A 23,585-nucleotide genomic window follows, 5' to 3' on the forward strand; every position below is an offset into this window, starting at 1 on the left:
TTTAGACAATAGGTAGACAATAAAATATATTTTATATTAAAAAAAAAAAAAAAAAAAAAAAATTGGTACCTATAAAAAATGCAAATTTTGACAAATTAAAATTTCACTGTTCCCTCTCTTTAAAAATTCGATTTTTTTGAAACTTGAAAAATAGTCGTAAGAAAAATCAAATAAATGATCAATTTTCCGTATACATGTTTGACAATATTATAACACAAAAAACAATTCAGCTTTGTCTTTTTATATACGCTTTTTATTTTGGACGGAGCTTAAAGCATAACTTATTAACTGGGCTTTTCACTTATCATAATACAATCTTTAATATCTTAACATTAATAAATGTATACTTCAATAAAAGCTTCTTCAAAATCGAACAACCTGTAAATTGTATATTTTACCCTAAATGCATTTTGATGCGTTTCGAATAAAATTTCATATTAAAAGCGACAATTACATTATATAATTCTCAATCTTTCGCGTACATTATTGTATTAGAACAAATACTGCTCTCAATTTTCTATATACGAAGGCATTCATTAACAGAATGTTTTTTTTTTTAAAGAGAAAAAATTAAAATTATTTTCAACTTGTAAAATTTCTTTTAAATTTTGCTAATAATTTATAAATATCTAAAAAATAATTAAGAAATTAATTTCAAAAAACTACTGAAAATTATTATTTATAATTATAAAGAAAATAATTTCTTCTAAAAATTTGAAAGAATTATTTTTCAAATATCATCTAATTAAGTACTTCAATTCAAAGAATACACTAAAAAAAAAGTTATTTTAATGATCTTTCTGATTTTAATAAAATTGAAATTATTGCGTATTTTTTTAAAAACAACTAAATTAAATTTACTACTTAATAAAAAAGATATATATATATTTTTTTTTTTAGTGTAACTTTGAGAAATATATTAATAACTATTTTTTTACATATTTTTTAGAATTCTTCCAAGTAGATAATTAATTAAAAAAATGTAATTTTTGTTTTTAAATGCAAAGAAGAGATTTTAGTGCAAAATTCTAACCCATAAACCATTCAATATCATTAATAATAACAGATAATATTTAACGTGTTACATTCCAAAAATCAACACACAAGAATTTGGCTCCTATTTTCTTTTTTTTTTTAACTTTTTGCAAAATTTCTTTAAAGGAGCCCTCATGAATAATTACGTTCATATTTCACATCGATAACAGCGCCAAGCGACAGTCATAATATTTTTACAACAAAATTTCCATGTAATATGTACGTTTATCTTTCGTCTACATTTCTTTTTTTTTTATCTATTCCGAACACCTTTTACACTAATTATTATTATTATAATAATATTTATTATTACTATTATTATTATCATCTTTAATTTCAATCATTTTTTTTTCGAAGCAACATTTTTTTTCAAAGCAGCTATAAAACATCGAGTTGTCATTGAAAATAATATATTTAAAAAACTGCAAATTTCGTAAAAATGTGGAAACATTAATTAATTAATTAAATATCAAAAAATAAGATATTTGAAAAAAAAATTATTAAAAATGAAAAAAACCATTCGTAAACTAAATATCAAAATATTCATTGAAAAAAGTACCATTAAATTAAAACTAAAAAAAAATATTGAAAAAATTTTGACCAGGTGTTACTCGTCAAATGTAAACAAACATGAAAATGTACGTAATTATTGACAAATTTGCGACAGCCTTTTTTAAAATAGAAAATAAAAATTGTTCTTTCTTTATGTGAAAATGGAAAATTCATATATAAAACTACAGCCTGACACCGTATTTCATTAATAATATGAATAATATTAATAATTATAATAAAATGAAAATTACACTGAAACAACAATTTTCTCAAGGTTACGAAAAAATAACCATTTGAGTATATATCTGAGGCACGGACGTTGTGAACCTAGGTGGGAGAAAGAGTTGAGCGATTGGACGGTCACATCATGGAAAGGGTAAAATTCTGAAATTATACCCCCACCAGAGGACAGAGACTAGGTTTTTTACCTCTTTTCACATTATTTCTCCCACCTAGGTTCTCAACGTCCGTGCCTCAGATATATACTCAAATGGTTATTTTTTCGTAACCTTGAGAAAAATGTTGTTTCAGTGTAATTTTCATTTTATTATAATTTTTAATATTATTCATATTATTAATAAAAAAAAAGGTGTCAGACTGTAGTTTTATATATGAATTTTCCATTTTCACATAAAGAAAGAACAATTTTTATTTTCTATTTAAAAAAAGGCTGTCGCAAATTTGTCAATAATTACAAACATTTTCATGTTTGTTTACATTTGACAAGTTACACCTAGCCTTAAACAAAAAATTGAAAAAAAAATTTAATAGGTACCTATTAAAATATAAAGAAAAAAAGTTTAAAAATAAAATATTTATCAGGCAAATAAATTTCTTAAACAAAAATTTTGCAAATGATTTTAAAAAATTTCTCTAAGAAAATAAAAATTATATATTTAATAATATATAATATATAATATATTATATATTTCTCTAAGAAAATGAATTTAAATTTTCAAAATTTGCGTTTCCGTCTACTTTTATATGAAACAAAACACCTATTTTCAATTATTATTACATCCCTTTTTTTAATATACGCAGAGAAAAAAAAATTTTTTTCAACAAAATCTAAATAAATTTAAATTCTAATTATATATCGATGATACTCATTCGCTGTAAAGGTAAGATATGTAATAAAATCACATGTAAATATTTTTAAAAAATGTTACAAACTTATTTAAAAAAAAAAAAATAAATAAAAAAAACATTTAAGTAACTTAAAATTAAGAGATACATATATGAAACTGACTTTATAAAAGATAAGAGAAAGTATTTTATCTCTTTTCTTTTTTTTTTCTATTGAAAAAATTTTGAAATTCATAATTATAATATAATGTTTGAGATGAGATGACAGCCTAGAGGAATATTTACTATAGATGTGAAGCGATAATATCAATCGAGAAATGATATGATTAATTTATCCCAATCCATGATCTTCAAAGAATCCCTGAGGTGTTTCTTCCTGAAACAGAAAATCAAAGAAATTCTGTTCATTTAAATTCGTAAGATATAAATTATTATTTTTTGTTTCTTTTTTCTGTTTTTTGTTTAAAATATGAATAGGGATCAAGTTAATTTGACGCTGCTCATTAAATCTTAGATCGAAAAAAAATTAAGAAAATATATGAATATAAACGTACCTATATAGTTTGCAAAAAGTTATCTCTTCTCGATGCAGCTTCAAATGATGTACTGAACCCTTTTCATATAATTCATTAAAACATTGCGTTATTGACACAAATCTGCGCACAAAAAATCTGTTCGATTTTTTTTCCAAACACCTTTTGATCAGTTTTTTTTTAACATGCGATATTTTTAATTTCATACACCGAAAAAAAGTTCTTAATATTTATACATAGGTATGTATATATATATATATGATGTATTCAACGCCAAAGTGAAAGTTCATCTGCAATTGCATCTCCGATTTTTTTTTGAGCTTTTATTTTCTTTTAGTACTAATTGAGACTAACTTCCATAAATTTTTTCAAATTTTTTTAGCAAGCCGTTTTCGAGTTATGGAACTTTGAAAATTGGAGAATTTTCATGACTCTTAATTTTTGAATGCTCATAACTTCCTTAAAAATGCATCAATTTTAAAAGCCTTTTTTTCGAAATGTGTGTTTTTAAACGTACTTTACAAAAAAAAAAAAAAAATTTTCAACCATATTACTATCAAATTTTTGAGTTTTAATGATAAAAAGTCATTTTTTTCATTTGACGTCCTGATCGTTTTTTTTCAAAATTTTTTCAAAAAAACTACTTCTTATTACGAAACTTTTAAGCCTATCCCGATAATGGGCAAACGATTTTTACAATATTTTCGGAATTTTTCAAAAATTTTTGAATTTTTTAAAATATTTTTGGTTTTTTTTATACTACGTACTTTTATGTATTTTGATGCGCTGATTACGAAAATCATAGTGACAATACCCAAAAATTTGATTTTTATGGTGAAAACCATAAAAAAAGTTCCAAAATTTATAATTTTTTTCATTTCTTGCAGGTAAAATATTTAAAATTAAGAAAAAGCTTTTAAACAAAAGTTATAGATCTTATTAAAATACATTTTTTTTATCTTATGCATTTTTTTTAATTTTGCATTTTTTACCCAATAAACGAAAAAAACATAAATTTTGGGACTTTTTTATGGTTTTCACCATAAAAATCAAATTTTTGGGTATTGTCACTATGATTTTCGTAATCAGCGCAACAAAATACATATAAAAGTACGTAGTATAAAAAAAACCAAAAATATTTTTAAAAAATTCAAAAATTTTTGAAAAATTCCGAAAATATTGTAAAAATCATTTGACCATTATCGGGCTAGGCTTAAAAGTTTCGCAAAAAGAAGTATTTTTTTTGAAAAAATTTTGAAAAAAATCGATCAGGACGTCAAATGAAAAAAATGACTTTTTATCATTAAAACTCAAAAATTTGATAGTAATATGATTCAAAAAAAATTTTCGTTTTTTTTTTGCAAAGTACGTTTAAAAAAACACATATTGAAAAAGAAGACTTTCAAAATTGATGCATTTTTAAGGAAGTTATGAGCATTCAAAAATTAAAAGTCATGAAAATTCTTCAATTTTCAAAATTTCATAACTCGAAAACGGGTTGCTAAAAAAAATTTGAAAAAATTCATGGAAGCTAGTCTCAATTAGTACTAAAAGAAAATAAAAGCTCAAAAAAATCGGAGATGCAATTACAGATGGACTTACACTTTGGCGTGGAATACATCATATATATATATATATATATATATATATAGAATTTATTTTATTTTCCAACAATTTTTATTTTTAAATCAAAAAAATTTTTTTTCTATTGTTAAAATGAAAATTAATTTTTTGATTTCCATTTTTCATAATTTAATTTATTAAAACGTTGAAGATGTACGTAAAAAAATCTATTTCCCTTCATTTAAAGAGGAATAATTTAGAAAAATAATTTTGAAAATGAATTTTAATCGAAAAGGAAAAATTAAAACTAATCTTTTAATTGAATACCCTTTTTGAATTGAGAAAAAAATTCCTCTTTTTCTTATCTATATAGGTAAATATTATTTTATTAAGGGTATGTCCAACATGTGAAATGTAAACAAACATGAAATGTAAACAAACCATGCACATTTTTTCGCAGTTCTCATTTGCGTAGAAAATAAAAAATTGTCGTTTTCTTTATGAAAATGGTAAATTAATGTATTAAAGTTGGTTACTATACTTTATTTAACTAATTATATGAAGTAATAAGTATAATTATAATGAAATGAAAAGTACACTGAATTAGCAATTTTTTCAAGGTTTCGAAAAAAAAAACCATTTGAGTATATCTGAGGCACGGACGTTGAGCGCCTAGGTGGGAGAAGAATGTTGAGCCATTGGACGGTCACATCTTGGAAAGGGTAAAATTCTGAAATTTTACCCCTTCTCTCACTTTCTTCCACCTAGGTCCTCAACGTCCGTGCCTCAGATATACTCGAATGCTTAAATTTTTCGTAACCTTGAGAAAATTGTTATTTCATTGTACTTTTCATTTCATTATAATTATACTTATTTGTTCACATAATTAGTTCAATAAAGTATAGTTACCTAGTATAATATATAAATTTACCATTTTCACAAAGAAAACGACAAATTTTTATTTTCTACCCAAATGAGAAGTGCGAAAAAAATGAGAAAATTGCTAATTCAGTGTACTTTTCATTTTATTATAATTATACTTATTTGTTCAGAAAAGTTGTTAAAAGAAGTATAGTAACCTAATATAATATATCAATTTACCATTTTCACAAAGAAAGTTACAAATTTTTATTTTCTATTCAAATGAGAACTGCGAAAAAACTGTTCAAAATCTAAACAAATCATACCCATTTTTTCGCAGTTCTCATTTGAATAGAAAATAAAAATTTGTAACTTTCTTTGTGAAAATGGTAAATTGATATATTGTATTAGGTTACTATACTTCTTTTAACAACTTTTCTGAACAAATAAGTATAATTATAATAAAATGAAAAGTACACTGAATTAGCAATTTTCTCATTTTTTTCGCACTTCTCATTTGGGTAGAAAATAAAAATTTGTCGTTTTCTTTGTAAAAATGGTAAATTTATATATTAGACTAGGTAACTATACTTTATTGAACTAATTATGTGAACAAATAAGTATAATTATAATGAAATGAAAAGTACAATGAAATAACAATTTTCTCAAGGTTACGAAAAATTTAAGCATTCGAGTATATCTGAGGCACGGACGTTGAGGACCTAGGTGGGAGAAAGTGAGAGAAGGGGTAAAATTTCAGAATTTTACCCTTTCCAAGATGTGACCGTCCAATGGCTCAACATTCTTCTCCCACCTAGGCGCTCAACGTCCGTGCCTCAGATATACTCAAATGGTTTTTTTTCGAAACCTTGAAAAAATTGCTAATTCAGTGCACTTTTCATTTCATTATAATTATACTTATTTTTTCATATAATTAGTTAAATGAAGTATAGTAACCAACTTTAATACATTAATTTACCATTTTCATAAAGAAAACGACAAATTTTTATTTTCTACGCAAATGAGAACTGCGAAAAAATGTGCATGGTTTGTTTACATTTCATGTTTGTTTACATTTCACATGTTGGACTTGCCCTTAAGAAAAAAAAATGTGAAAATAATTAACGATTGATATATGTTTCTTTTATTGAGATTATTTTTTTTCGATGTAGAAAGAAAATATAGAAATGAAAGTAATTTTTAAAATAAAGTAAAATCACTTTCAAAATGATTTCCGAAAATACAAGTTTTATCTTTGTTAAAATAAGAAAATAATTTTCAAAATGAAAATATTTTCCAGAAATACACAGACACACAGGAAAAAAAGTTTTTTTCAATTGACCAAATTTTACAGTTAAGAGAATATTTAGTTACTTGAACCAAACCTTTTTTAATATAAAGAAAAACCTAATAAAAAAAAATTTTTCTTTAAAACAGAATAAAATTATTGATAATAATTTTATTCTGTTAAAAATAATCTTCAAAAATTGTGCTTTCCTGCATAATTTTAAAGATATATAAAAAAAAATTCATTTGAAAAATAAAGTTTTTTTCAATATTATTAAATTACCTTAAAAACAAAAAATATTTTAACAATCGAATAAAAACAGAAAACACCAATAGCAGTTATTTGTAAAATAATTTTTGAATACCCGAATAAGAATAATTTTCTAAAATGAATAATTTTTAATATAAATTTTTATTCTCAAAATATTTCTCATATATAAAGTTATCTCAAAAAGCATATATATGTAAAATTAAACATATAGTTCCTCCATGAGTAAACAATATCTAAACTGGGTAAATATTATTAATAAATAAATGTCACTGAAATTTAAAGATCACGGAATTATTTTATTATTGACAATATGGTTGTGTATTAAACATTAAAATTGACGTAGTCTGTTACATACAAAATATGTAGCAATATAGTTTAAAATCGAGGAAATTTTATATTTACAGAGAAATAGAATTTGTTTGTTTTGTTTTTTTTTGGTTAAAAGGCAATAAACCCACAATTGCAAACTAAGAAAAGATTTTTAAAAACGAAAAATCGTTGTTTTACCGCAAAGAGATGTCAATATTTTCAATAGTAACACAACATTGGAAAATATAATATACTTTTGAGAGTTCTTTACCGTCAACCGTAAAAATTACTTGTACGCACGAAAATGATATTTATTTACTCAACAAGTCATTAAAATTTAGAATTAAAAAAAATGTTTTTTAGATTTTTAAGTTACTTTAAGAGAAAAAGTTATAAAATTAACTTGAAAAACATTAGTATTGAGTTATATTTTTGAGGTTAGGTTGCACCAATATATCGTAAACTTAAGGCCTGAGCAGAAGAGAAACGTAACCGGAATCGTAACCGCAAACGCAACCGGAATAATAAATTGGAGAAGGACAAACAATATGTCTATCCTACTCTAACTCATTCTTCCGGTTTCGTTGCTATTCTGCTTAGGCTTTTATAGACCTAAGCACAATAGTAACGTAACTGGAATCGTAATTGCAATCGGAATTAGTAAGAGAAGAACAACAATATATATACACGGAAAAACTTTGTGCAAGAATCATTCCTAAATTTGTTCAGGAACTGAGGATATGAGAATAATTTAAGAAATCTTATTTGTATTTCCTTTGAAAAATTCTATGCAGTATTTCTATAAGAATTGTAGAGAAATTCAAGACAACTTCCTAAACTCACTACAGAAAGTCTTGAACTTGTTTTAGAATAAATTTTTACGTTTGCGAGAAAAAAAATTTACTCTGGGAGGACTCGATCCCACGTCCTCGAGAGTCCAAAAACTCCGCTTTACATCACTCAGCTACCTTAGCAGCTTATGGTATTATGCATTGGAAACGTATTTGACGCAACCAATCCCTGCCTAGTATAGTGCTTGGTTACTGTACTGTGTCTTCTAAAACAGTTCAAGAAACTTTCAACGCCCAGTGACTGAGATATTCCGATCTTCCAATGTCATAATAAAAATACAAGTATTTTCTTCAATGATTTTTGTATTTTTATGTAAATTTGGCAGAATTTTTCTCACGTTCTCAGTTTCTGAACAAATTTAGGAATGATTCTTGAACAAAGATTTTCCGTGTATGACTATCCTCTTCTAACTCATTCTTCCGTTTACGATTGCGATTACGGTTACATTTCAATTCTGCGTTGGCCTTATTTTTAGTTTTTGACACAAAATTAAGTGAAAAATGTACAGAAAAAATAGAGATAGAGTTATTAATTTAGTTATTTATAAATACAATTATTTACTTACTGCAAAAAAAAAAAAAATTTTCGAAAAATAATAAATTTTAAAAAATGGGTATTATTACCATTGCAAATTATTACCCAAGAAATTGTGGTTTTTCAATTACTCGCACTTTTTTCTTAAAATATCCCATAAAAAGCAACACTTATCTAATATATTTTTTAAAAAAAACTTTAGAAAAGCGAGATACCTTTATTGCAAACTTAGATGTATTCTCATTTTTACGATTTTAGGCTGTTTCCACAATAGCTAAATTGAATCGTCATGATTTTAAGACGAGATAATAAATTTATTTTAAGTCTTCCACAATTCCTAAAATTTTAGCTTGTAAATATTATTGAAATAAAAAAATTTCTTTTGTTAAAGAAAATAAAAATTTTTATATCCTTTCAGGTAATTTTTTTTTTATTTTTAGTGTAAATTTTTTTTTTTTCGACAATTGGCAATTAATGCGCGCGCTTCGTCTCGTTCTAAGAAAATCGTCTTCAAGACGGTGCAATTTAGCTGTTGTGGAAATAGCCTTACGAATGTTTTTCTGCTTTTTGACATAAAAGACAAATAATTTCATTCATTAAATACTGTTAATGTGTATAATAGCCCCTGGGATGGTATAATTAACCCAGTTGACGGTATTTCATTTTCAAAATAAAATTAAAATCTTTTATTTAATCAACGTTGAAACGTTATTTAAAAAAAGAATATTTTAACGAGCTTAGAGAAAATCTATCTTAAATATAATTTAGAATAGAGATAAATTTTAGTACTTTAATTTTAAAGACAGAAAAAGAGTATGAAAATGGAAGATTTCGCTCTCAATAAAAAATTACTTTATTCTAAATATAATTTTCTATATTTACGTGAAAAAAATTTTGGTCTTTAGAAAGAAAGTTTCAACGAATATCGTTTTTATGAATCCTTTCTTATTTTGAGGTTATGTGCACAGGTATTCAATATCCTTATAATAATAATAAATTTGCTTAATGCAATTCCCTAAAAGTAGAAATCCTAAACTTTAAAGACTATATTATTATAATTTTTCCTATACGCTATTAAAATATATATATATATTACTTTGTATATTATTATATGTATGTACGTTGCCTTTCAAGACATTAAAAAGTTATATTATATATATATATATTCGTACAAAAATATGGCAAAAGTTAATCCAGTCTAATAGTTTTGAAATTGGAAGTCGAAGACAAAAAATAAATAAAAGTGACTATAAAATGAGATGTGATGTATATCATTGTCCAGCTGGTGATTTTTGGCCCAAGTTGTTCGTTCTGGTTGTCACTTTTTTGATGTCGAAAATCCCACAAGAGCCCTATTTTGCTGCAGAGCAGACTAAATAAGACCTACTTCCCGTAGAGCACCATCGAGAGCCTCGTCCTTCCACAAAGAAACAAATACTAACTAATCTAGTGTGAAAATCTTTTTTTTGCCACCAAAATTAAGCCCTTTTACAATTTTAAGGGTACAGTCACGGGAAGTAGATTAGTAGATTAGCAGAATAGATTTCGGCCAATTAAAATTAAGTCTCTAGCGGAAAACGCCACTTACAGCAAGAGACTGTTTCTTAATTGGTCAACGTATGATCCACTAATCCGCACTAATCTGCTCCATGTGATTGTACCCTAATACAGTTTCTTTCCTTCAATTAACTAATTTTTTTTTTTTTTTTTTTTTAAGGACAATGATGACTTTAAAATCCCGAAGTTAGGATAATGTATTTTCAACTGTGTTGGAAACATAACCTCTCTAAGAAGAATTTAATTTACTGAAGTAATTGGAATTTAATTTTTATTTTTTATTCAATTATTATTATTGATTTATAAAATATTCACTTTAAAACAACTTTGTTAAATTTTCGAATTTCCCGCCACAAAGTTGTCGTCAACTTTAGACTTTTAACGTATGAAAGCACCTTAATAATTATTCACTTTCGATACTATTGAAACTCAATTCAATAATATCGAACGTGAATAGAAATTGATTGGTCGATTCAAGTAGAGAAATTATTTTCCAATGAGAACTATCCAATCAAGAGAAAGAGATATATAAAACATGTATATGCTTTATTTTCTTCTTAAATTAGAAACTCTCAGAGTAAATCTGAAAAAAATTTATTTTTAGAAATAATTTTAGTTCTGATGGTCGGATTTGCTAAAAGATAATTAAAATAATTTTTAAATATAAAAAATGGAAAAAAAATATATGTATCAGTTGAAGTGTGAGAAATTTTATTTTTTATATTTTGCACCATTAAAGGTTTAATTTCAATATGAAAATCAATAATTCATAACAGTAATAAACTGAAAATATCTATATTCACAGTTTGTATTATTTATGTTTCTTGAGTAATTTCTTTGGATCAGAAAATTTATTTTAATTTGTATTTAATCTTTAATTTTTAATGTAACAAATGTAACTTTTAATATTAAAAAAAAAAAATGTTTATAATAAAATTGTTCATAATTTATTAAAACAATTTTCCTTTTATTGTAAATTGTATTTTTTTTTAAATGACACTAAACTAAAATTTTTTATTTCAACCAATACGACAGGTGTATTATTTTTGTTTTTATACAAATAAAAAGTAAAAAAAAAATTGAAATTTTTTATTTATAGTTTTAAAGGCTTTAACCAATTAAATATTTCAAAGGTTATGATTCCAACAACCTTAAGGAGAAATTGAACAGAATTGAAGTAGAAAAAAGTTTCTTCTTTAAAAATAGATAGTAATTTTTTTTCTTTTTGAATAAATAAAAAAAAGTCATAGAAAAAAATTCCCAATTGTAAATTTTTCTATTGTGTACGGTTTCTCAAAAGGAACGAAACTGAAGTACGCAACATTTATGATAAACGATTTTTAAAGAAAACATTTTTTAAAATGAAAAATTCTATAATTTTTTGTCTAAAAATTTTTTTTTTATAATTTGTTGATTAATGAAAACTACACGGAAAAAAAGAAAAAGTAACTTTTACTACTTTAAAAGTAAAATTGGACCTGTCCGAAGTTTCTGCGCATCTCTGGCAACTTTTACTCCAAAAATAGTAAAATTTACTTCAGAAATAGTAAAAATTACTACGGAAACAGTAAAATTTACTACAGAAATAGTCAATTTTACTATTTTTCGAGTAAAAGTTGCCAGAGATGCGCAGAAACTTCGGACAGGTCCAATTTTACTTTTAAAGTAGTAAAAGTTACTTTTTCTTTTTTTCCGTGTAGTTTTCATTAATCAACAAATTATAAAAAAAAATTTTTTAGACAAAAAATTATAGAATTTTTCATTTTAAAAAATTATTTCTTTTGAAAATCATTTATCATAAACGTTGCCTACTTCAGCTTCGTCAAAAGAAATTCCTTTAAACAGAGAATATTATTATTTATTTGAAAATATAACTTCATCGAAAACTTTTTGGATCGTAAATTGGGTTTTTCCATTCTAGTTAAAAAAAACAAATTAAATATTTAATTTTTCTTCAAATATATGATTGTTAATATAAAAAAAAAATTTAATTTAAAAATAAAAAAAAAACCTTGTTTTTTTTATTAATCTGTCCAATTCTTCCGGTGGGATCGAAAATTATTATTGTTACAAAACGTTTCAGAAAATTCCCAATGAAATACGAAGGAATAAGGCTATCTAATTACATCTCAAAAACAATATTAATTAATTTCTTTCGTTAATTTTTCGGTAACTTAAAAAAAAAAACGTCGATAATATTTTTAAAACATTAAAAATGACGATTGTATATAAAAATAGAGAAAAAACATTCACTCTTGAAAAATAAAAATCAGTCTGAATTTCAATAAATATTTTCTAAATTACATTGTAATTATGTATTATTTTATTATTGATTTAATTTATATGCATATATTTTAAAATATAAAATCTGGTAAATTTTTCTATTCACTATTATTTTCTAATTTTTAAATATACTACCAAAAAAAAGAAAGAAATTAACTAACTAATATTTTTGTTAATTTTAATTTAATTTAATTAGTTATTTCAGCTTTATTTTTCAGTCAGTCAGTTGAGTGTAAAAATCATTTCAAATTAAGAGTGACTAATTTTTTACTTTGTTCTTTTTTTAATTATTATTATTATTATTATTATTATTATGTATAGAGAGATAGTGGTTATTATTTTTTTGTTCTAATATTATGAGTCGCTACTTAGAATTTTGCTCACTACACTAATAGCGTTACATATTAATATTAAAGAGTATAGGTTAACTTGATAAAGGTCATTTATTAAAGTCTTAAAACGTATACATATACATTGTCAACATTATATGATTATGCGCAGCAGCATTGCCATATTTTTAAAATAAATAATCCTCTTTCTATTTTATTCATTGTATTTTATACTTTCACTATCTTTTTACGATCGTAACTTATTATTATTATTTTCCATTAATTTTTAGAAAAAGAAAAGAAAATTAAAACAAAATTAACCGAGACAAAAAAATTAAAAGAAATACGTATATAATTTCATTTATGGTATACAGAAAAAAAAATTCATTTAAATATAAAATACACAGATTTATTTTATATAAATCTATATATATTAATTTTCAGTAATCTTTTTAAGATATTTTTTGTAATTCAGTTAATTATGCAATTTTTATATTTGTTATTCTTATGTTTAAGTAATGTTTGTACTTTTTTAATAATTTTAATTATATTTCAAATATTTACCTAATTTTTATATTTTATATGTAACGTTTGTACTTTTGTAATATATTTACTATTTTTTTTTTTTGTAATTTGGGTTCATATTTTATTTATCTGTGACGCGCTCTAGAAGTAACGGATCTAAGAAGCAAAAAAATATAGGTTATGTTTATGATATTTTTTTTTAATCATAAACATAACCTATAAATTTTTGCTTATTTTTATTTATTAATTTTTTTATTAATTTTAATTTCGCGTATAATATTTTTATTTAATTGAATATAAATACTTCTACTTAATTACAATTTTCATTTGATAATATTTTTTATTAAAAAAAATATTTCATATTTGTTACTTTTAATTAATTTTTTTTTAACTAAATTATTTTTACCTAATAATAATAATAATAATATTGTCCCTATAATACTTTTTTCATATATCAATAACAATATCTCAAAAGTCTTTGCACTTAATAAGTCTTTGAAATAGCAAAGCGAATATTTCGCAAAATTAAAAACTAGAACGAATGTGATAGCAAACAAAAAAGAAATTCATATTTCACGAAATAAAAATAAAAAAGAAATAGGCAAGAAAATAATTAAAAAAAAAAAAGAAATGAAAAAAATGAATGTAAAAATAAAACAAATAAAGGAAAAGAAAATTATATTAAAGATAAAAAAGAAAATTAACAAAAATAGAAAAGAAAAACGAAATGAAAAACAACTCTCATAGGCAAAATTGTTCGGAGAGTATTTTTTAAAGATCGTCTTAAAAAAACGGTGAAATTTTGATTATTTCATTATCTTTATGGAAATGCTGATACGCTAAGCAAATTTACACATTCTATTTATGTGAAGAACGATTCAAGGCAAGCGCGCGACACAAAAAAAAGTGAACAAAAACTGAGAAAAAATAAAGTTATTCTCTTGGAAGTCCTGCTTTTTTTTAACAAAAAAAAAAAATAAAATAAAAAATAAAATTACATATCGACATGCGCCTACAATATATTAATAAAAACTAAAATTGATCACAGACATGTGCACACTGATTCATGCAGACGATATAACAGATTTGTACAAAAAAAATTTTCAGAAAGAAAGTATAATTATTTATAGTTTTGTTTTTTGAACATTAGCCAAAGAATTTCAACATTTTTCTTTTCCTCTCGATTTAATTTAATTTCTTTTCTCTTTTTTCTTTTATTTTCATAAATTTTTTAAAGTTCCGAATGTTCAAATAGAAGAAATTTCTTTAATCATTTTTTCTTTTTCAATCAATTTTCCTATTTGATTGAATATTCCCAATGACTCAAGAAAAAAAAGAATTCTATTCAATAAATGAAACAAATTTTATTATCGTAAATAAAATCATTTCTTAAAAAAAAGGTGTTTTTTTTTTGTTAGAATTTTAAAGGGAATAAAATTTAATTCAAATTAATCGCAATATTATTCGATTTTCTCTATTTTATTTACATTTTTTGTTTTCGTATTTTTTAACATGAAAAAATTTATTCCACCATTTTTTACAGTCTGGCATGTAATTTAAATAAATTTTTTTAATTAAATTGAACATTCAGAGCTTCAAAAATAGTTTTTTGCAAAACTTTTCGAAATTTCATTGGCATTGTGAAACTACAATGATTATTATTATTATTATTATTATTTTCATTATTTATTTATTATTATATGCATGCTAAAACAAATAAATCTTAATTTACAAAACACTGATTCAAAGAGGATTTGTTTTAATTTGTACCATGTTAAAATTGAGGAAAAGTTACAACATTAACACAAATTTAAAAAAAAAAAAACAAAAAGGCAAAGATTTTTTCAGCGTTTTGCATGCATGTAACCTCAGGCTTTTGTTTCATTAAAAAAAATTTAATTTTTTCATCTACAATATCTTTGATTATTATGCTTCTAAACATTTTATATATTATTACTCTGAAAAAAAATATTATAGTACAAAACTCGCGCAACATTTCCAAAAACTATCTTCAATTTTACATGAAATAAAAAAAAATCTCTTTTTCTCTTATAAAATTATCTTGTAAAAAAAAAAAAATTTTTTATTTTAAAATTAATCTTTTTTGGGTATTAAAAAAAAGTCATTGAATTTCTAGAAACATTCGAAATAAAAAAAAAGAGGAAATAAATAATTATAATGAATTTTCTAGAAAACTTGTGATAAAAATTATTTTCAAAAAAAAAAAACTATTAAAACAAAATTGGCACTATTTTAAGAGAATTTGATTATAGTTGCTAACTCAACAAAAATAATATATTTAAAAATAATAGACTAATTTTTTTTTACGTCTGAATTAACAGAAACGTGATTATGCTTATGTATAAATAAAGACTGTCGCGAGTCAAATTCAGGTATACTTGAGTTTAAAATACTGAAGTAATATTATAAATTATACGAACAATATTATGTTGCGTATAATTTTTTTTCTTTTCTTTTTTTTTCTAATATACTTTCATCTCAAAGTGGATATGCTGAGTGTTTTTTTTTTGTTTTGTGTTTACGAAAGCGCAACATGCCAAAACAATTGGAATATTGAGAAAGAAGTGAAAAGATAAAAAAAAAAAACCAATATTAAGTGAGACAAATCACAATTCTATGGGTACATCGCCATGACTAACCTCCTGTAGAAGATCCTGGGCAGCAATCGCTTTCAGGACATTCTTTTTGCTAGTTTCCTGAATCTCTCCACCGACCAGCAATTCATCCAAAATGAAATACGCCTTCTCAAAGTTAAATATAATATCCAGCTCGCAAACCTGTGAAGAAAATAAAAATTATATTCCAAAAAAAAATATTTTTACAGAATTTGTACAAAAAGTTTATGAATGAGATTTTAGATTTTTAAGGTCAAATTTCAAAAAATTCCATAGAAAAATTATAAATCTTATTTTCAAATCGTATAAATTATTATATATATCTTAAAATTTCCAATGCAGTGGTTGATCTAAATACTTCTTTGTTAGATATTTAAGAAGATTCAATCCATTAAAATAACCTCAAACTAAAAAGAAGTTTATATTAATCTTTTTAACAGAACTAAAAATATAATATTTAAAATTAATTTCACCTAAATTCAAAAGATCGATATATACAATTTTCGAAAAAAATTATTTTGACTTAAAATTTGTTATTAAATAATAATTAATAAACATTTTGTCTTTTTTCTTAAAAGTTAGTGAACAATTCCAATCCTCGGATCGACTTAAAAGCACAAAAAAAAGTCGTTTTAGTCGATTTATATTCCAAAAAAAGTCGATTTTTTTTATTTTAACAAAAATATTTTACAGATTTTTAAATAAATTTTTTTTTTTAAATAATAATACTTTTGTAAGGGTTAAAGTTGAAATTTTTAGAAATAATTGAAATTCAAAAGATTTTGTTAATTTTCAGACAATAATATTAAATTTTTTCAGAACTAAAAATAATTTATCAAATAATTTTAGATAACATTTTTTAAATATGTAATTGAATTTTCAAAGATTTACAATTAAGATTTTTGAAATTAATTGAATTTCAAGTGATTTTTAATAAAAATTTTTTGATAATTTCCCAAAAAAAATTTATTAGAAATTGCGGACAAAAATACAATAATTTGAAAACCATTTTTAATTTAAAAATGGTTTCAGATAGTTGAATTTTCAAAGAATATTACAAAAATAGTTAAAAATAATTGAATTTCCTTAGAGTTATAATTGAAATTATTAAATTTCAAAAAATTTTCGATGGAAAATTTTATGAAATAATTAAATTTTAGAAGCTTTTAAATTCAAATTTTTTAAAATAATTGAATTTTAATTGAAATTTTTGGATAATAATTCAATTTTTGTTGATTTTTGATTGAAAATTTTGATAATAATTAATTTTTAATTACAATTTTTGAGTAGGGTCAGTTGGGGTAAATGGGGACAAGAGGTTTTGGTGCTTTATTTTCAGTTTTAAAATTAAGTTCAACGTTAATATTTTAACCTCAGATCATCTGCAAGAGGTTTTGAGTATTGCCAAGATTTTATCTTGACAATTGACAGCAAGATAAAAAAAGTTATCGCTCAATGCATATCAAAACTTGAAAATCAAAGTCAAACTGTTTCAGTATTTTATCGAGGATTTTAAAGAAAACAGACTTAAAAATCATACCAAATTTTTTTCTTATTCCTTGTGACTCTTATAACATAAATTCACTTGAATTTTTGATTTTTTGTCAATTTGGTTAATAATGACAAGCTGTCCCCATTTACCCTGAGTTTTCAAATTTTTGCGGTAAATGGGTAAATCATTATTAACCAAATTAACAAAAATCAAAAATTCAAGTGAATTTCTGTTATGGGAGTCATAAGGAAGAAGAAAAAAATTTGATATGATTTTTAAGTCTGCGTTTTTTTTTCAAATGCAAGACAAAATACTGAAATAAAAAAAAATAAAAAAAATTTCAATTGCTTTAACTATTATATACCTATCTACTACAAATTTTTTTCAAGTTTTTTCATCCCTTAATACAGTAATATATACTTAAGGAAACTTTTTTTCTTAAAACTTTCTTAGAAACTATGCTGTCCCCATTTACCCCAAATTTTATGAATTTTTCTAAATTTTTGGGGTAAATGGGGACAGTTTCATGCGTTTAAAGCTTATCTAAATTTTTTTCTGTTACATAAAATTAATCCTGGGAACGTAAATAACAACTTAAAAACTTACGGAATTTTTTGAAAAATAGCGATTTTGTCCCCATTTACCCCAACTGACCCTTAATTGAATTTTAGTTGATTTTGAATTGAAAATTTTTGAGTATAATTGAATTTTAGTTGATTTTAAATTGAAAATTCGGAAATAATTAAATTTTATTTGATTTTAAATTAAAAATTTGGAAAATAATTGGATTTTCTTTGATTTTGAATTGAAATTTTGGAAAATAATTGAATTTCAATTGAAATTTTGGGTAATAATTGAATTTTAGTTGATTTTGAATTGAAATTTTTGAAAATAATTGGATTTTATTTAATTTTGAATTAATTTATGGTTTTGAATTAATTTATGGTTTTGAATTAAAAATTTTTTAGTAATTTTATTTGATATTTTTTTAAAATTATAAACAATTGTTTAATTTCATAAAAATTTTAATTGAGAAATAATTTGAAATAATTTAATTTGTAATGAATTTCATTAAAATTATTAAAAATAATTAATTTAGTGAAGAATTTTAGTTAAAAATTTGTTAAATAATTGAAATAAAGAAGATTTGCATTTTATACAAAAAAAATATATTTTATTTAAAATTTTTTTTTGAAAATGTAAAAAAAACTCGAAATAGTCGCTTTTTATTGAAATAAGTCGAAAAAAGTCGTATTTTTGAAAAAAAAGTTGGAAATAGTCGATAAAGTCGTATAATCCGAGGCCTGCAATTCTAATTTTTATCCAATTTTTATAAACAATGGCTAATTTTTTTCTTTGAAAGATTATCTACAATTCTGATTTTGTATTTTTTTTAAATAATGGTTTGTATTTTTTTAAACTTTTCTTTATTTTAAAGTTTACGAAGCTGAAGTACGCAACGTTTATGATAAAGGATTTTTTAAGAAATAATTTTTTAAAATAAAAATTCTATAAGTTTTTGCCTAAAAAAATATTTTTTTATAATTTGTTGATTAATGAAAACTACAAGAAATATTTTTGAGGAAAAAAAAATTATAGAAATTATGAAAAACATTAAAAATTTCAACTTTTTTCATAATTTCTATTAATTCTTTATTGTTAATTTTAAATCAATAATCAATAATCAATTTGTTGTATAGAGTTGGAAAAATTTCAATTTTCTTCCAAAAATAAAAAACAGAACTTAAAATAAAAAAAAAAAATTTGAATTTCTCTCACAATTTTCATTATATTTTATCGCCAATTTTTTAAAATGCTTTTTTTATCATTCTGATCAATCAAGGATATTAAAATTTTTTAATTTTTCAGAAAATAAAATTTCTAAAAAAAAAATACAAATTTTTTTAAAACAAAAATTAATTCTTAATTCATTTTTTCATGATGCATTATGATTTTAGGTTCATAAAAAAGTAGTAAAAAATTGCCAACTCTACATAATGTAAATTTTAACTAATTAATACGTTAATTAATTAATTAATTTCACTGGTAATACTTTTAAACTTTAAATTCTTATAATAATTTTTTTGTATTTTTCAACAACAATTTTTTTTACACTTTTCTTATGATTTTAAACAATCAATTGTATGGATTTAAAAAAAATTTAATTTTTTCAAAAAAATAAAAATTTTAAGGTCAAAATTTTTTTGTTTTTTATTTTCATAAATTTAAAAATATTTTAGATTCTAAATAATGCTAGAACAACGAAAATTTCTATGTGTTAAAATTTCAGTGATGCCTTCCCTAAAGATTAATAATAAAATTTAAAAAAAAAATGGAATGAATTGTAATTAAATTACTCACACTTCCAAAATATTTATCCAATAGTTCTACGTAACGATGAATTATTTCCAAAGTCAATAATTCGTTATCGTTTTGTTCAATTGCACAGCAAAAGTATAGACTAGCGTATCTAGAGAAAAATATATTTAAATTTTAATAAAAATTGATTAAAATTAATATTTATCAATAATAATTGTAATATAACAAATTTTTTTAAATAATACAAAATCAATATGAGCCAAAAGTTTTTTTTTAATGTTCAAATAAACGATATTTCTTTTGCAACTTCTTTAAGTACAAATTTTATCACAAAATATTCTTTTAAATATTTCAAAAGAAATTATTAATTTAAAAATTGTTTAATTTACTGTTTTATTTTACATTGGCATCATAATTTAACTTTATTTTTTTTATAGATTGAAAAAAAAACGTTCAGAACTTTTGGCTCATAAATCAATTTTTTTGAATATTCAACTATATCTTAAGATCCTAGATAAAAAAAAAAAAATAATTTTAATCGCCTATTTAAAAAGCAATTTCTCTAATCTAAAAGGTTCATTATTATATCATCAATAAAAAAAAAATATTAAAACTCAAATTAAATTTTTGCAGGAAACGTAAAATCTATGATACACTGAGATATATTATTTTTAAAAAATCAATATTGCACAGAAATAACAAGAAAATAAAAAAATACAAGAATTATAATAAAATTTCTTTAATTCTTTAAAAAAATTGAATTTAAAAAAATATATTTTCCATATATAGTATATGAAAAATTTCTTTATATTTTTAAACCTATTAATTTAATTTTTGGTTATGTTAATAGATTAATTAAATAATTCTCACCTTTTGTAAACGACCTTGACATCCTTCCACTCTAGGAAACTCGACATCTTTGGTTTTCTTGCTAGAATTGTCGTTATCAATTCACGAGTAATTTTTTTCTTCAATTTGTCAGGATGCGCGACATACCACTTTTGTAAACGCAATTTTCCCTGACGACTAAACAATAACATAAATTGCATCTGAAAGCAACAATTCAATTAATATTTTTAATTCATACAATGTACTTACACCAGAGAAATAAAAGAATAATTATGACTAATACTGTACTCACCATTTTGAATGTGTACTATTTTTGTTGAATAATGAAATTATCAATTATAAAAATTAAAAATATAGATTAAAAACAACTTGGAAACACCTTTATTTAAACTTTTTTTTCACAATAGCACCATGTATATAGAATAGAATTATAATTAAAAAAAAAAGAATCACAAAATATGACAATTCCACGTACACCCACACATAACAATAGGTTAGGTTGGGTTAGGTATACACATGGGTACACACCTTATGATAAAGTGAAACGTCCGATATGTGACAATTGGAGGACTTATTTAAAAAAATAATATTTTTATTATTTATAAAAAATAATATATTGTTTATATATTTTTATATTTTCTTAATATCTAATGTTTATTTTCTTTGTATAGCTTTGTAACATAGGCCTCGGACTTATTTCTGTTTCTTTCCATGTGTTAGACAAAGACAGGTATCGAGATATTTCGAGTTCAAGATATGACGACAGAGGCCTGGAGGGACAAGGACAACAAACAGACGACACAATCCTAGTTATTCTTATGGGGAAGAAGATTAGTTTCCACTTTTATCAATTTTATTCATATTTTAAACATGGAAAACGCTTTTTAACATATAATAAAATGAAAATGTGTGTTGATAATTAATTTTGTTATACATTTGATTCAATTGCATTGATAGATTCTCTGAATTCGTGATAAAATATAAATTTTGAGGTTAGGGATGTTTGTTTACTAACTTGAAATCTTTTACTGCTGCGGTGATTCCCACTTAAAATTAAAAAATTATTAACTTCTTATTTAATTAAATATAAATAATTTTAGTCAAATAATCTGTTTTTCATAAAAATATAAGAAAACATCTAAAATTGATTAAAATTGTCTTGAACGCTTGTTTAAAATTGTTATTTATTTTTTATTAAAAGTTAAATGTTCTTTTTTTTTTTTTAATCCTAAAAAATAATTCTACACATTACTCAGAGCTGTGAGGAAAGCAGTCAGGACTTCGAGCGAAGAATTTATCGGTCAAAAAAAAATTTATTAATTTATTATAAAAATAGAAATTATTAAATTACGTCGATACAATTTTTATTTTTATATAAATTAATAAATTTTTTTTTTTGACCGATAAGCCTACACTGCAAAAAGAAGTATCTTATTTTAAGATGTTTTGGTAGCATTTAGAAAACATCTTAAAATAAGATACTTCTTTTTGCAGTGTATTATAAATCTTATTTATGTATTTTAATATTTATATTCTCACAAAAATTTAGCATTTGAGGAAACTATAAAAAGTAAAACTAATTGTAAAATAATATCGTCACGCTTTAAGTATTTTCAAATCTTATTCTCAAATTCAAGACAATATAAACACTCTTCTATGAAAAGTCATAAATTAAGTAAAATAGCAAAAGGAAATATGATTCCAACTTTTCTTTAATCCCAGCTAGGAAATATAAACCCTTAAAGGTCATAAAAAAAATCTACTTGAAAAAATTGTGGATCCCTTTCTCTACAGGACACTAAACATATGTTGACCAGATACAGATGTAGACTCATCGAGAAAAGTCACGTATTGGTCAAACAAAAGATAAACTATTTTTGTAAAGAAATATTTTATCCCAACAAAAATATCTTCAATTCAAGAAAATTACGCCAAGCAAAAATTATTTTAACCATCGAAACAAATTCGTGAAATGAAAGTTAGCCAATTTTTTAGGATAGACCTTCTGATGCTGATGATCATTCTGTCCTCTTCCAACTCATGCGTCATTGTATGCACTAGATAAGGACAGAATGATCAGCATGAAAAGGTCTATTATGTTAAGTTTTAATTAATTTTTTTAATATAAATAATTACATTTAAAAATGGGAAATTATACAAATTATAATTTTAAATCATGCGTGCAATGTAGAAGAAAAAGAATAGTTTTGATCTAAATATGAAATAGAGTTAATAATTATTAAAATAATTAATTGAAATCAATTGTTTGATTAAAGAAAATTTCTATCGTAGGCGTAGTTATGAAAACTTGGTGTGACTTATTTTTTTACTTATAATACTGCAAGTGAATTAACGAAAAATTAATGAAGGATATAAATATTGAAAAATAAAAATTATTTAAAAATAATTCACGCTATAAGTTTTCATAACTGTGGCTACGTTAGAAATTTTTCTTAATCAAAAAATTGATTTCAATTAATTATTTTGATAATTATTACCTCTATTTCATATTTAGACCAAAACTATTTTTTTTTCTACATTGCACGCATATTTTAAAATTATTTTTTTGTATAATTTTCCATTTTGCTTCCTCGTGGAGGAAGCTTTGTAGTCCTTTCGTTTGTAAAAATTTTCAAAGTGTCGGAAACAAATTTTTCTCTATATAGAAACATGTTATATGAGATCCTGATCAATTGTCCGGATGTATGTGTG

General features: G+C 22.9%; 1 protein-coding gene across 2 annotated transcripts; it reads right to left on the reverse strand.

The window, feature by feature from the left end:
* Positions 1-2,386: 2,386 nt before the first annotated feature.
* LOC127277622 (AP-1 complex subunit sigma-2) lies at positions 2,387-21,392 on the reverse strand. 2 transcript variants are annotated; one of them, XM_051298908.1, is made up of 5 exons: positions 21,166-21,391; positions 20,895-21,073; positions 20,067-20,175; positions 16,238-16,375; positions 2,387-3,049 (listed from the first exon to the last, which is right to left on the reverse strand). In XM_051298908.1, exons 1-5 carry the CDS (start codon positions 21,166-21,168, stop codon positions 3,005-3,007), a joined length of 474 nt encoding a protein of 157 aa, XP_051154865.1. In that variant the 5' UTR covers positions 21,169-21,391; the 3' UTR covers positions 2,387-3,004. The 2 variants fall into 2 exon arrangements, with proteins under 2 accessions (XP_051154865.1, XP_051154866.1); XM_051298909.1 differs by lacking the exon at positions 2,387-3,049 and adding an exon at positions 7,464-10,300 and having other exon boundaries at positions 21,166-21,392.
* Positions 21,393-23,585: the final 2,193 nt, after the last annotated feature.

Source organism: Leptopilina boulardi, unplaced genomic scaffold (assembly GCF_019393585.1).
Source record: "Leptopilina boulardi isolate dan_hultmark-lab unplaced genomic scaffold, ZJU_Lbou_2.1 LbouV2_172, whole genome shotgun sequence".
Lineage (NCBI taxonomy): Eukaryota > Metazoa > Arthropoda > Insecta > Hymenoptera > Figitidae > Leptopilina > Leptopilina boulardi.

Coding starts and splice junctions, on each gene's coding strand:
- LOC127277622 (XM_051298908.1), bottom strand. Junction 20,176..20,894: donor GTCAAGGTCGTTTACAAAAG/GTGAGAATTATT, acceptor ATTTTTCTCTAG/ATACGCTAGTCTATACTTTT. Junction 16,376..20,066: donor TGGATAAATATTTTGGAAGT/GTGAGTAATTTA, acceptor TTTTCTTCACAG/GTTTGCGAGCTGGATATTAT.